The sequence below is a fragment of the Mesoplodon densirostris genome, chromosome 2 (assembly GCF_025265405.1).
Source record: "Mesoplodon densirostris isolate mMesDen1 chromosome 2, mMesDen1 primary haplotype, whole genome shotgun sequence".
Taxonomy (NCBI): Eukaryota; Metazoa; Chordata; class Mammalia; order Artiodactyla; family Ziphiidae; genus Mesoplodon; species Mesoplodon densirostris.
Genome location: NC_082662.1, coordinates 128587912 through 128603914, shown reverse-complemented (window position 1 = coordinate 128603914; position 16003 = coordinate 128587912). Strand labels below are relative to the sequence as shown.

The 16003-nt window shown below is 35.0% G+C and overlaps 1 protein-coding gene across 1 annotated transcript in view; it reads right to left on the bottom strand.

Moving 5' to 3' along the window:
• LOC132476092 (centrosomal protein of 170 kDa-like) overlaps window positions 1–16003 on the bottom strand; it is a 197710-nt gene that overhangs the window by 124059 nt on the left and 57648 nt on the right. The window contains exon 9 of the mRNA XM_060077823.1: window positions 12957–14789. Within this exon, the coding sequence (XP_059933806.1) occupies window positions 12957–14789 (1833 nt within the window). The remainder of the gene's footprint in view (window positions 1–12956; window positions 14790–16003) is intronic.

Sequence of the window (16003 nt, the reverse complement as noted above, 5' to 3'; positions counted from 1 at the left end):
AAATGGACAACCTGGAAGTAATGGACAAACTCTTAGAAAAGCACAACCTTTCGAAACTGAACCAGGAAGAAATAGAAAATATAAGCAGACCAATCACAAACACTGAAATTGAAACTGTGATTCAAAATCTTCCAACAAACAAAAGCCCAGGACCAGATGGCTTCACAAGTGAATTCTATCAAACATTTACAAAAGAGCTAACACCTATCCTACTCAAACTCTTCCAAGATATACTAGAGGGAGGAACACTCCCAAACTCGTTCTATGAGGGCACTGTCATCCAGATACCAAAACCAGACAAAGATGTCACAAAAAAAGAAAACTACAAGCCAATATCACTGATGAACATAGATGCAAAAATCCTCAACAAAATACTAGCAAACAGAATCCAACAGCACATTAAAAGGATCATACACCATGATCAAGTGGGGTTTATCCCAAGAATGCAAGGACTCTTCAATATATGCAAATCAATCAATGTGATACACCATATTAACAAATTGAAGCAGAAAAACCATATGATCATCTCAGCAGATGCAGGAAAAGCTTTTGACAAAATTCAACACTCTTTTATGATAAAAACTCTAAAGAAAGTGGGAATAGAGGGAATTTACCTCAACATAATAAAGTGCATATATGACAAACCCACAGCCAACATTGTTCTCAATGGTCAAAAACTGAAACCATTTCCTCTAAGATCAGGAACAAGACAAGGTTGCCCACTCTCACCACTACTATTCAACATAGTTTGGGAAGTTTTAGCCGCAGCAATTAGAGAAGAAAAATAAATAAAAGGAATCCAAATCAGAAAAGAGGAAGTACAACTGTCAGTTAACAGATGACATGATACTATACATTGAGAATCCTAAAGATGCTACTAGAAAACTACTAGAGCTAATCAATGAATTTGGTAAAGTAGCAGGATACAACATTAATGCACAGAAATCGCTTGCATTCCTATACACTAATGATGAAAAATCTGAAAGAGAAATTAAGGAAACACTCCCATTTACCATTGCAACAAAAAGAATAAAATAGCTAGGAATAAACCTACCTAAGGAGACAAAAGACCTGTATGCAGAAAACTATAAGATACTGATGAAAGAAATTAAAACAGATGGAGAGATATACCGTGTACTTGGACTGAAGAAGTCAAAATTGTGAAAATGACTCTACTACCCAAAGTAATCTACAGATTCAATGTCATCCCTATGAAACTAGCAATGGCATTTTTCACAGAACTAAAATAAAAAATTTCACAATTTGTGTGGAAACACAAAAGACCCCAAAGAGCCAAAGCAATCTTGAGAAAAAGAAACAGAGCTGGAGGAATCAGGCTCCCTGAATTCAGACTATATACTACAAAGCTACAGTAATCAAGACAGTATGGTACTGGCACAAAAACAGAAATATAGATCAATGGAACAGGATAGAAAGCCCAGAGGTAAACCCACACACATATGGTCAACTTATCTTTCATAAAGGAGGCAAGAATAAACAATGGAGAAAAGACAGCCTCTTCAATAAGTGGTGCTGGGAAAACTGGACAGCTACATGTGAAAGAATGAAATTAGAATACTCCCTAACACCATACACAAAAATAAACTCCAAATGCATTAAAGACCTACATGCAAGGCCAGACACTATCAAACTCTTAGAGGAAAACATAGGACACTCTATGACATAAATCACAGCAAGATCCTTTTTGACCCACCTCCTAGAGAAATGGAAATAAAAACAAAAACACACAAATGGGACCTAACGAAACTTAAAAACTTCTGCACTGCAAAGGAGACTGTAAACAAGACGTAAAGACAACCCTTAGAATGGGAGAAAATATTTGAAAATGAAGCAACTGACAAAGCATTATCTCCAAAATATACAAGCAGCCCACACAGCTCAATATCAAAAAAAACAAAGAACCCAATCCAAAAAAAGGGCAGAAGACCTAAATAGGCATTTCTCCAAAGAAGATAGATATACAGATTGCCAACAAACACATGAAAGGATGCTCAGCGTCAGTAATCATTAGAGAAATGCAAATCAAAACCACAATGCGGTATCACCTCACACCATTCCAAATGGGCATCATCAAAAAATCTACAAACAATAAATGCTGGAAAGGGTGTGAAGGAAAGGGAACCCTCTTACACTGTTGGTGGGAATGTAAATTGAAACAGCCACTATGGAGAACAGTATGGAGGTTCCTTAAAATACTAAAAATAGAAGTACCATATGTCCCAGCAATCCCACTACTGGGAATATACTGTGAGAAAAGCATAATTCAAAAAAAGTCATGTACCACAATGGTCACTGCAGCACTATTTACAATAGCCAGGACATGGGAGCAACCTAAGTGTCCATCTACAGATGAATGGATAAAGAAGATGTGGCACATATACAGAATGGAATATTACTCAGTCATAAAAAGAAACCAAATTATTTGTAGTGAGGTGGATGGACCTAGAATCTGTCATACAGAGTGAAGTAAGTCAGAAAGAGAAAAACAAATACCATATGCTAACATGTATATATGGAATCTAAAAAAAAAAAAAAGTTCTGAAGAACCTAGGGGCAGAACAGGAATAAAGATGCAGACTTAAGAGAATGGACTTGAGGATGCGGGGAGAAGGAAGGGTAAGCTGGGACGAAGTGAGAGAGTGGCATGGACATATATACACTACCAAATATAAAACAGACAGCTAGTGGGATGCAGCCACTTAGCACAGGGAGATCAGATTGGTGCTTTGTGACCACCTAGAGGGGTGGGAGGGACACGTAAGAGGGAGGGGATATGGGCATATAAGTATACATATAGCTGATTCACTTTGTCATACAGCAGAAACTAACACAATGTGAAGCAATTATACTCCAATAAAGATGTTAAATAAATAAGCAAACCTATCCTATCTATCTATCGTCATTCATTCATTCATTCATTCATTTTGCTCTCCACATCCTTACAGGTAACAGAGTAACCCTGAGAACAAGGGTTAGTAGTTTCCTACTACCACTACCTGAATACCCAAATAAAATGATGTGGCTGAACTATGAAGCAATAACTACAAAAAGCTGGCCCAGAGGTATAGCATTTATCATTTACTTGTTATTCACGATTCAAATGAGTATGTTTCCAATTTTCCTCCCTTGTGAAAAAAAACTTCACAGTTAATACTGACATACTTTTAATATGTTTTCACATTATAACACATTAAAAAAGCAGAGATCAACAACTGCACATAACTATGTTTAAGATTATTATTTCCTAAGTTAGTCCTACTTCAAAATTGCCTTTACTCCAAGGACTAGAAACCCTGAGACTTAACACAAGTTAACACCTAATTTAACCAGAAATCGCTTATCTAACAATGTCAAGCAGCACAACAGAGTGGAAAGGCAGCATATATGATATGATTAGTGGAAAGTAGTGAGAAGATTTGAAATCAGGTAAGTCCTGTCTCTATCAGTCCTTAATTCTCATTTTCCTCATTGTTAAATGAGAAAATAATATCTACCCATAAGATTGTTGTGAAGATTCAGTGAGATAAGTTATCCAGAAAAAGTCTGGCACAAAGTAGGCACAAAAGTAAATGTTTCTCTTACTTTTCCTCCCCCAACTCTTCAACATAGCTAATTAGGGAAACAAGAAACTAAAACCAAAAATCTAACTCTAAAATAAAAAACCCAAGACAGATATGACAACACCTATATCCTCATATTTGTGATCTTTACTACCAGGAAAGTCCTTCATTGAGAACCTTTTTTGGCTATTTACTCAGATTACATGTGGCAAATCTGGAGGGGATATAAAAGCAAGGATTAAGGTCAGACATATTGCGCTAAGAAGAGTCAAGTTGTCGAGATAAGACAAAAAACAATCAAGAGCAGACACACGGCTCAAAAACACAGTAGTTCAGAACCATTCATTCAGTATATGGAGCAAACAGTCTTACATACTTCAAGTCTCCCAAAGGCATCACTGTAATGTATCATAGTTCAATCACTGATGTTCATAATGATGCTTCTGAGTCATAAAGCAAACATTTAAATTATATTCAGCCTTCTGTGCTTAAGAAGGCAATGACATGGGTAATTCATTTAATAGAAATATAGGAAATGGTTAAACTTAGAAAAAAATTTCAGTTGTAAAAGTAAAGTTCAGTCATCTGGAAAATTCATTATGTAGAGGAATTCATTTCTCTGAAGATGATAAAACCAGATCAAGTGTGGGCCTGGTATATTTTGGAATTGTACGCCCACTAGAAAAATTATTAGGGGTCTTCTAAATTAATATAGAAAAATAAAACAGCTTTCCTCTTTCCGTACACTGACGAAACATTCTGAAATTTATGAATTTAACATGCATTTCTATTCAAAACCTATTTTGCTTATACTAAAGTAAACTAAATTATATACTAAAATACTAATATTTTATTTATACCAATATTTTATTATTAATCTCAATTGCTAGATATTTAAAAGTATTTAATAACTGATTATGCTAGAATTAATTATGTTTATCAAAATCAGAAGAGCAATATCCTTAAATTCTTAAGGTATTTTATGATTGTGTGACCTTCCAGGGAAACTGATAACATACATAATTCAGAAAATATGTTCCCTTCATTCTTCTGTACTAAATTAAATGAAATATTAAGCTGTTTCAAGATGATAAAGACTATAATTATGAAGGCAAATTCTGCTTGAGATATCCATCCAACCTAGTATATTCAAGTACTTCAAATTACAAAGACTGGGAAACTCCTTTTACCAAAAAGGAACTACAACTCAAAAGTTTTCAAATTTAGTTTAATTAGATTAAAAATCAGTGTAAAAGAGCCAAAAATCTACTCTTCACAGTTGTACACACCTTTTCAAACTGTATGCAACACTTAAAGGTCTTTAATTGTAACCTAAGAAGTGTTTAAACCGTTTAAACCAAGTTAGAAGGTAGAAGAGCATACCTGATCTAAAATGAGGACAAATTCTCCTTTAATAGGACTCAAATATTCACACAATTTCAGGAGAACGTGATTGCTCTAATATTTGCTTCTAGGGTTCTTTGGGCTTTAAGGGAAATTGGTAGGAGATTCTGGATACACATGGACCCACAGAAAGGGACATAAAAAGTTACTAGGTAGTAGATTCTCTATTATCCTTTCTGGAATGTTCACCTTTCAAAATAAATACTAAGATTTTACAGTCTAAAAATTGGTAACCAAGAAGCAAATAACTTTTTGCTTTTACCAAAAAAGCATGCTTAGAGCACAAATAAACTAATCATTTATATTTCATAATCTGAAACACTAAAAAAAAACCTTAATTTCAAAATGACCAAGTGAAATAGCATTCAATACGCATTTTCAAATTTGATTCTACAATATATGCTGGCATCATAAATTATTTCAAATTAGTAAACTGTTTCTCTCACCCTATATTTTAAAAGACTACAAATGATAAATCTGAAACAATAACATCCTCATACTAATATAAGAAAGCAAATGAGACTCTCATTAAGGCTTTTAATCAGCTGAATCTGACAGAGTGCTTCAAGCTACTTAACAAAAGACGTGCATCACTTAATTCCTTCTAACTCAAAAATAATCCCAAGATTATTAGACAGCTTTTGTCATCTGGCAGAAAAGATACTCAATGAGACACGCCACACAGCTGGTAATCATTTAAGAATTTAGTTTCATTCACATGGATGAAATTACTACTGGATGTTTCACAGTTTGAAATTCATTTCATTAACTTAGGTATGAGAGATCAATTTTTTATGTCAATTTGTTTTTGGAGTGCTTGTTTTAATCTTTATACTATACGAAGTATATTCTTTTGGAGTGACTGTGTGTGTGTGTGTGTGTGTGTGTGTGTGTGTAATGACTGCTGAAATGTTAGCTGTTTGTGGTTAAGAGCATGGACTCGAGTCAGGCTACCTGGGTTCAAATCCCAGCTAAACTACTTGCTAGCAGGGTGACCTTGTGAATAAATTCACATAACCTTGCCGCCGTTTCCTTATTTATAAAATGGGGATGATAACAGTAACTACTTTTAGGTATCACTGTGAAAGGATTAAATGATTAAACATATGCAGGGCACTAAGAAGAGTGTCTTGATAAAGCAAGCACCACTGAAGTGTTAGCTGTTGTTAATAAGTCATGGTTCTGTCTCCAGGACAAAAATTACATTTACTGTATTTACATTTATTATAATTACATTGATTGTATTCTAGAAGATATGTATTTCAGACTTCAAAAGTTCTTTTGTGTGTGAGGGTGGAAGGATCTTTAATGGCCAGATAAACTCAGTATCACAATTATTTTCAGAATTTGGCAACAGTTAAATTCTGCTGTGTTTTCTTCTAAGTTAACCACCAATTATTAGCACATTTTTTTTCTCACTCTCCTCTCTCTCTCTCTCTCTCCCCCTTCCTTCCTCTCTCTCTCCCCCTCCCCTTCTCTCTCTCCCTCTCTCTCTTTCTCCTAGATGGCTCTAGTACACAGTGATAATATAATATGTGATTCCTGAAGGAACTTATAGTTTAGATGAAAAGGCATACACACAAAATACTGAAGGAAAGTGTTACATATTAGCAATAGATATAAACAGACATACCCTTTAGAATTTTATATTACCTGATTTATGTGTATACATGTCTGTGGGAGAAGAGCAGGCAGGAATTAGTCTAATTTATGTGGAAATGCACTGGGAGAGAGCACTAAACAACTGGTAGTGGGACGCAAGGCTAAGAAAGTGGGACAAAATTAGAGAGAACTTTGACATAATACCTATTGGGCAAGCAAAAGGAAGCTACTGTAGTTTCTTAAAGAAAGGAAAAAAAAACGGCAGCTTAGATTTATTATACAAAATGAACTGCAGAAGGGTTGAAACTGGAAATAGTTCAGTTATGATTAATGGAAAAAAAGGGCAACAGAAGTAGGCAATATAATAGATGAGGTGAAAGGAAGGGAAGACACAAAGATTTCATATAAAGTAGACATTCTTGACTGCCTTCCAAAATCCATTTCCTATTCCTCCCTCCTACAAGAACTCCAACATTCCCAGGTATCTCTAACTCTTCCCTGATACAGCTCATGTGCCTTAGGGGGAAAACTAACCCCATATTCAGCTTCAGGATGGGTACAATTGGCTTAAGGATAATCTCATAACCCTTGCCAGGGATTGGTTCAGAAATAAGCAGGTGACCTACTCCTGAACCCATGAGAGGCCAATGAGATGACAAATGTGTTGAAAACTTTGGGGAGAGTTTCCAGGGGTTCTTCTAGAAGCGACCTTTGCTATTTCCCACTGGATGTGATCAAAGCAGCATGCACTCCAACTGCTACTGGCAAGCAGCCTATGAGTACGAGGGGAAACTCCCTCAGTATGCAGCCACTGTGAATAGAAGGGCAGAAAGTCCGAGAGAAAATAGCTAGCTGATGACACCATTGAGATGCTGCATTAACCAATCCTGAAGAGGTTCAGTTATTTATTTTAGCCAGTAGAATTCCTTCCTGTTTAGTCTCAGGTGGCATTTCTATTATTTGCATTTGAGGGTATGCTAAATAATACTAAGTTTCTGAGCTTGAACATGAAGAAAAAAACGTGTTGGCCACAGAAACAAGGAAACTGAGATGGGAATTTATTTGCAAAGTTGACAACTTTCAGTTTGGGGCACTTTAAGATCAAGTTGATAAGGCCAGCTTTCTAAGACTTGTACTCTGGTAAAATTAGAGCATATTTAAGCACCAGTGCTCTTATTCTCCAGCTAATAAAAACCTCTTATTTACCTTGTAGAATTATGGTCAAAGGTAGAAAGTTGACAGAACTTCTGATGGAATCTATCCTTAACTCAGAGTCAAAGTTGGCTTTCCATACTGCTCCCTGGTGCCTGTATTTAATTCCTCCAGTTCTAATCCTTATCTGCTATTATCACAGAAACTGGCTGTTCATCCTTCAGTGTTGATGTCCTTGTCAAGTCCTTATGTGACAGACAACTGATACCTCCATTTATTTCCTGGAAATCTTGATTTTCTGGCTTTTCACTTAGCTCATTACTCAACTCCTCCAGCAACAAAAGATTATGTTCCTTGACTATTTATCTGAGAATGTGATTCAGAATTATTTCTTCCTTCTGGCTGCTCAACAGCTAATCTTGTTGTTACCATACCCCAACAAATTGGGCATGCTGAGATTTTAAAGAAGTTTTAAACTTCATACATTTTGAACATAATAAAAAATTTTCATTTAAAAATATGATTATATGTTTGTGAATCTAATGAAAACACACAAAACTAGTTTGTATTTACTATTTTGGTCTAATTAAAACATTTAAAAATTATTTTAAAATACTTAAAATGTCCAATTATATTACTTAACTATATATCAAGTTTTAACACCCTCATAACTGCAGAAGATATGAAAACATAAGCAGGTATTATAGAACTCAGGTAGTTAATGTAGAGGTAATTTAGAGAGAATGGCATCAACGGCTGATAGATTTCATGAGTGGCAGAGAGCATGAAAGCAGAATGAGAAAGTGAGAACTAAGTGCTAAATGTCAGGTGACAATATATAAGTTGAGCCACATTAGAATTTAATTTTAACAGTCTAAAGTCTTGAGGTCAGAGAATCATTACATTTTGGAGAAAGGAATAAAAGAGAAACTTCTTTTTCAAATGAAATTCATAAACTTTCCACCTATTTTTATAGGTCTATCTAGAATCCAGTAAGAATACTGAAGCTTCTAATAATAACTTGTAAAGGGGGAGAGGCAATATGGGGGCCCGGTGGGAGGCACAAACTACTGGGTATAAGATGGGCTCAAGGATGTATTATTATACAACATGGGGAATATAGCCAATATTTTGTAATAACTGTAAATGAAAAGTAACCTTTAAAATTATATAAAAAATTAAAAAATAATGGAAGGAAGGAAGGGAAGGAGGGAGGGAGGAATGAAGGAAAATAAAAAGAAAAGCAACCAAAAGAACAAAGCATATTTTAAAACCTGAAAGGTAACATATTTAGGTTTGTTCTCCTGAAACTGAGAGATAAAATAAGTAGGACATAGCAGAAAAGGAAAATATGATTAATAAGTCTTCAAACAATTAAAGGTTATCTTTACCAATGGAAAGCCTATCATACACGGTGTGCTATGAAGCAAAGCTCGAGTTAACCTCTGGACAAAACTTGGCTTGTGTAACAGCAACGTGTAGAACTGAGAAGTGAAACGATGACTACTGGTGGAAAAGGGACTGGGAAAGGGAGTTTAAAGTCAGGACCTCTGACCTGTTATTTGTCGAAGAACTTCTCTCAATACCTTTGCATTCTTAATCTTTGCTTCCAAACTGTAACATCAATACATTTTATCTGAAGAAAAATCCCTATAATCTGCTAGCTACTGCAGAGCAAACTTCAAGAAACAATGTTTTTAACTTTCCCCAGTGCCTTATTTCATAGAATTTTAGAAAAAAATGACCTCAGACATTAGATAGTCCAAATTCTTGAATTTATAGATAAAAATCAGGCCCAGAAAGGTCTTGCATTGCTTAAATCAAAGTTTAAGCCAGGACTACGGACTCCCAGAGTGCAAAATTCATTCCAAGTGCTTTACAAAAAATAAATATTTTATATTTAAAAAAAAACATTTCAAGTTAGACTAATTTAAAAAAAAAGACATCCTAGACTTCTCACAGAATGACTGTTTTTGTGATATTTCTTTTACCAGTGCTGAAAAATTTTTTTAGTTTTTTCTTGAATTTCATCATGCTTAGGTAAAATCATTTAGAGAATTAAATGTAATTTTATATCATGAGGCTTATTTCATACATTTGTACTAATAAGGCATTTCAGATAAATCCTTAAATTGAAAATTTGTATTGAAGGTATCTGAAATGCCAATGTCTAAGAAGCTTCTTGGGTTGATGAAGTGCTAGACAGCACATATAATAAAATGAGAAAAAGTTTTAAGATGGGCTTAATTCATTTTGTAGCTAACCTGAAAATTATTTTAGCTACATTAGTTAAAAAGACTTATTTTAGTTATAAAATTATGCAACACTCCCTCTTGTGGAAGTAATAAACTACTACATTCACTAAGAAAACATACTATCTATGATGTATAAATAATTTAAAAAGGGAAAAAGAGTTATTAGGATCATTTATCTGTGACTGTTTTGATTTCTTTTACTGTTAACCAAAATTCTGTTGACATCAAAACACATCCACATCTACAGATGTAACAAATACATTTCAGAAAACAAACGTTGCATCTTCATACTTGTATCAGAATATTTTTGTGGGAAATTAAGCCACAAACACATTTTACATGTATATTTATAAGCAAGTAGCAATAAGACCATTTGAGGGAAAAAATCCCTGACAGTGTTCTGTATTGGTCTTTGACCTAAGAAAAAATAACTCAAGCCATGCATGCCCAACTTTTAACTCCTACCATCTATAAATTTTGAGGATTAGAATAAAAGTGGGAAAGCAAACGGTCTAAAAAAATTCTAAGATGTTAACATGATTTAAAAAATTTTTAGAATGTGTACTTAAAACATAATGAAAACCAACTGCTTTACTTTGATAATTCAGGGTACTAAGTTTTAAATGTATCGTATAAAAATAAATCTGGATAGTTTAATGTAACTTCATACTGAAGGATCATTGAAGAAATTTTGGTGGTATGGGGGGAAACTGAACTCCTAAAAACAAACTACATCAGAATTAAAGAAGCATAAAAGAAACCTTACTCCTAATTTTGCTAAATCCGATATTTCCATGCTTCTATTTTTATCACATATATTTCTTTGAAAAGCTTTTTTTTAACATAGGTTAAAATACAGCTTCCTCTGGAAGCTTGCACATAAGTAGAGACAATTTCTCAGAGCTAGACTGGTTGTGGTCAAAAAAGCAATAAGTTGGGAATTAAAAGCCTTGGATTCTCAACCTGTTCTTGCTATATATATCTATGTGACCAGGGCAGGTTATTCCATCTCTTGGTCTTAGTTCCCTAAACTGAATAACCCTTCGAACTATTAAATTCCATGACTCTAATTATTTAATATACTGCTAGTAAGTATGGAGAAGGCCAAGATCACACACCTCAGTTTGCCCTAGGAAATTTCATTAAGCAATTCAAGGTACTTTTTGGACATAGAAAGATGTTTATCAAGTTCTGCATTCAAAGAAGCAGAAAACAAAATATATATGGCATCTTATAGCTGTTTCTTAGACTTGCTGAAGTAATCATATTTGGTTTGCATCTCAAATAAGCCCCTCTGGTAAATACTGAGGAATAAAATCCGATCACTCATGTGTTAAGAGCTAGATAACTAGTACCAAAGGAAGAGTTACCAAGAGTTTCATGCTACTTGGTAACATACAACTTATGTCACAGCTTATGTTAAGACAGGAGAATACTTAAACATTTTTATGTACTTAAATAGACATGAGGTGAAGAAACAAGCAATGTGGCAGAAGAAATCTGGTAAGAGTACACACCATAGAATGCAGCACAAAGAACTGTGAACTGAAGAAGCAGAGCCACATGGAACAACAGATAACAACACTGGGGAAACATAAATCAAGTGAGAGTACTTTTAAAATACTTGGCAACAAACCCATGAACCTCCAACCAAAGCTTGAAGTGTAGAAACAAGGAGGACAACAGTAATAAGGGAAATGTCATCTGTTCTTTTGGAATCAAGACTGTATGTTATCTATCTTCAGCTTACATCCATGATGATCATCATCACCTCACCCATAGACCAGGAGAGAGATGGAATGTGAATGGAGTGGAGGAAAGCAGCAGTGAAGAGGAGAGAGGAGGAACAAAAAATGAAAAAAATAACACTCGCAAAGTACCACTAGTTTTGGGTCTTGTAGGCTATATTGTGATAGAAGTCAAAATTAAAAAAAAAAAGATTGCACACCAACTTTCCCTTTACTCTTCACTCAAGACTTAGGGCTCACTTAGATGACTGATGAAAATGAATCTTCAAGTCTTTTAACAGCTGGTTTCCCCTCAACTGTCCTTTTCAGCCACACCCACATATGAAGCTGATTATGAAGTGATGAGACCATGTTTACAGGATACACACCAATATCTGTCTTAGTACTCTTTGATCACATATGTATTCTCACTGGCTATGGCTTTGAATATGAAGTATATAAACAGACAAATATGCCAGAAGCAGTTAATTCTGGTAGGGAGAAAGTAGCTTTTGTAATTATTACAATCAATGACAGCTAATTACTCTCATTAGTTAAATGATATAACGGCACCTTATGAGATAATGCTCATAACCAGTTAAATTTCTATAGCCCAGTTTCGCCCACGTGCTTAGTGACTGTCTCTCAAATCCATCTTCTTTCACTGCAATAAATTAAGGATCAGTTCTCACCTGCCCCGACCATAAACAGATTTAACTTAAAAAAATACAAGATGTTTCAAAATAAATAGGGAAAAAGGATAAAACCGATTATTTCATTTAGCTCTGAAAGGAGAAGTAAAGGGTATACTGCTTTTCTTCAGACTCTTAGAATTATGTGAAGATGTTTAAAAGTTAAACATGTCTTTAGAAACACAATATTAATTTTTATTAATTTCTATTGTATAAACTAGATAATAATTCCTAATCTAACTTTGATACACAAATCCAGATACCTCACCAACTAGACAATTAAAATTCCCAAATCGGTTCAATATACTTCTAATTTTGAAATCACTATTTTGTACCAGGACATTAATTGGAAGTGTGTATAACTTCTGAATTTTCCATTTACTAAGCTAAATAAAGTAATTTTTATAGGAACAAAACCCTCTACAGCATGAGTTTTCTGATGAAAATTTTGGGAATCAACACTAATATTTAATTTTTTAAAAAAGGAGTCCCAAAACATAAAAGAAATATGCTAATATTATAAAAAGTCTGGATCCCATTTACCTGAAGGAGAGCCATGTGTTGAGGTCATACTTTTGACCTTGGAGTCAGATAGTCGAGAGATACTGTTAGCTCTAATTCTAGGAGAAAATTTATCTGAAGGTACTAATCTGGCTCCACTTCTAATGATGGCTTCTGCGGTCCGTGAAGAGGCACTGCTTCTAGAGGTTGTTGCTTCAGAGTCAATGAGAGTTGATAGTGAGCCAAACCTTGTTCTACGAGGCTGAGCTAACAAATCAATCCTAGAAATGTTACGCCTTCCTGTGGGAGGTTTCAATGTCGAACTTGTTGTGGACACTTCAGAAGCCACAGATGCTTTGTCAGCATCGGCGAGTTCACTGTGTGAAGCTTCACCAAGTCGGGCTCTGGGCAAGAGGGAAGTCCTGGTGGGTCGTGGCCTTGGGAGAGTGGTTGATTTACTGGATGAACCAGGTGCTCCAGGAGAAGTCTTGGATTTAGTTACTTTACTTCCTTCCAGTTTGGAATGTGCATGCTCATCCACTAAGGTAAGTGGAGTCCTTCCGTCAGATTTACAAGAGTAAGTTTTCTGATCAGATGACATAACATCAGAGATGGCTGAATGAGGTACACTAGAGGTTTGGTCATCATCTGTTAAATCTACTGAAGGCTGCCTTATTCTTCCACTGGACTGCACAAATTTACGACCCTCTGCCCTAGAACCTACGTCTGTGGAATGACTTTTTGTTTTCTTTTCAATTTTCTCTCTAGCACCTGAAGATGATGACTTTGTAACATCTTTGGAAGGAGAACCTGTGGAACACCTATCTTTATAGAGACTAGTGAAACTCTTTCGCTTTTGGGTTGACTTCCTTTCTGTCTCTCCAGTAACCAGGCCGATTGTACTAGCTGTGTCCACATCACATTCAGGTGAAATGGAGTTGTCTCTGTTATAACTGGGAGTATCTGGGCCTTCATCAGTTTTATTATCTTCACGCAGTTTAGCTTCTAGACAAGCCATTACTGCTTCTGTGTCTTTTAGAATAAGGGTTGTGTCCAAACTAGAATCAGTATCCATAGAATCACTTCTTTCTCGTATTCTGCTGGCAGTTGTTAACGCTAAAGAGGATGTAGATGAAGCCTGTTTATTTATATGGGGAATAAGTTCTATGGGTATGTTGAGGCTAGGTTTTTCCAGAGTGAAGCTTCCTTGCCGCACTAATGACTTGGAGGATTCCTTCTTGTCTCCTCCCTTTGAAGTCTGACTTTTCAGAATTTCCTCAGCTTTTCTTCGCTTACTCTCGTTTTGTATCACTCTTTCGCCTTTGCTTATAGAAAGTCCTGGAAGTTTTTCTTGAGGTTGTGACTCCTGTTTGAAAGGTTCCTCCCTACATCTATCTATCTGACCTGAAATATTTTTTGAAGAAGATATTTTAGTAGGTGTCCACTGTGCCTGTTCCTTTTGTTTTTGTTGCTGGATTTTAGGTAATCTTAGCTTTACAAAAGAAGCTTCCTTATCAGTTTCACTTTTCTCCTTTCCAGAATAAGAGCTGCCTAAGTGAAGCAGGGTTTTATTATCTCCACCACTTTTAAGAGTCTCACCATTTACTGCCCTGTTCATTTTACTTAGGGCTCTCTCAGCATCCTGTTTATCTTTCTGGTATACCTGTGTAGGTGCTTCTTTCTCCTGAAGTTCCGTGTCTTGCTTGTCTCCTATCTCTGACCTCTGTGCTATAACCTTTGTTCTGGAGCTCTTAAGAGACTTTTCTGCATTTGGAAGCTGGGGAAGGGTTAGTCTCTTTCTCTCTCCCTGACTAGCCAAGGAAGTTGCTGAGCGAGTACTTCTCACTGAAAGGCCAGATTCACTGATATCTGTATCTATAAAATAAAACAACAAATAAGGAACTTACTGGGGCAAACGAGTATCATATTATCTTAGATTCTGAAGTTAAGAAATGGCTTAAGTATAAAGTAAAACTTTGAGTAAATAAGCCGATATTGTGACAGTGTAGTTTAAAAAGAAAATACAATGCCAAACTACACAAATAGGTAGATTACTAATAGAAGAGTCAAGAAAGCAAATTGTATGAGATGAAAATCAGGGTCATCTGATCTTAAACCTACATCTGTTGCTCTCTTTTTTCCCTTAATGTGTTTTATGGCAGAGAAGTTTACTGTGTTCATTCTTGCTTTTGTGACTTGTCGCATCTGTGAAGTTTCGCTCACAAAAAATGGACTCTACGTAGGGTACATAGAATTGCAAAAATAATGACTAATAAACACTGTTTATTTGTTATACTTTGAATTACATAGTAAAGAATAATAATACACCTGTTTTTTAATAAGCATTATTATCTACTGAAATAATGACAAGTTTGGATTTCCTAAGTAAAACAGAAAATGTAGAATTTTAACAAGGTTGTCTAAAGAAAAATTCAAAGTTCATTAAAAGATTTTTAAAAATTATAAGACCGGAAAAAGGTGACAGGACCTGCCATAGTTTTACAAACTGAGGTATTTTTAAATTATGATCTTCTGGTATATTAAAGCCTCAAACTGAGAAGCCAATGAGAAAATATATAACTTTGATTTTTCCATGTGAGAGACTTTGAGAACACTACTTAAGGAGGACTTTCCTGACTGCTTATAAACGGAATGTATTTCTGAGAAAATGGATCTTTTTAGAGAAATATAAATTAACATATAAAGCATTTAAATCTTTTGGGGATAAGTGGGAAAAAGATAATAGATATAGCTTCTGTGGGTCTTTTCTTCCTTTTATAATTCTAAAATTTTGGCATTTAAATTTCATAGCAATACTATGGTTATAATGTAGGAAAATACCTAATAACTTACTGATGTAACTTTAATTTAGCAATTAATCATGTTATTTGGTTATGTCTTATCTCCTTCGTGCTACGTGAAGCATTAAACTGTAATAGCTATTTTATCTTTTTGTATTTTTCTAGGATTTCTCACACTGTCCTGGCTCCTAACACACTCAATGAATATTTGACGAGAACATTTTAGATTATAAGTAGATTTATCAGCCTATCTAAGAAAGTTCATTTAGAACATGAAACAGGAATGAA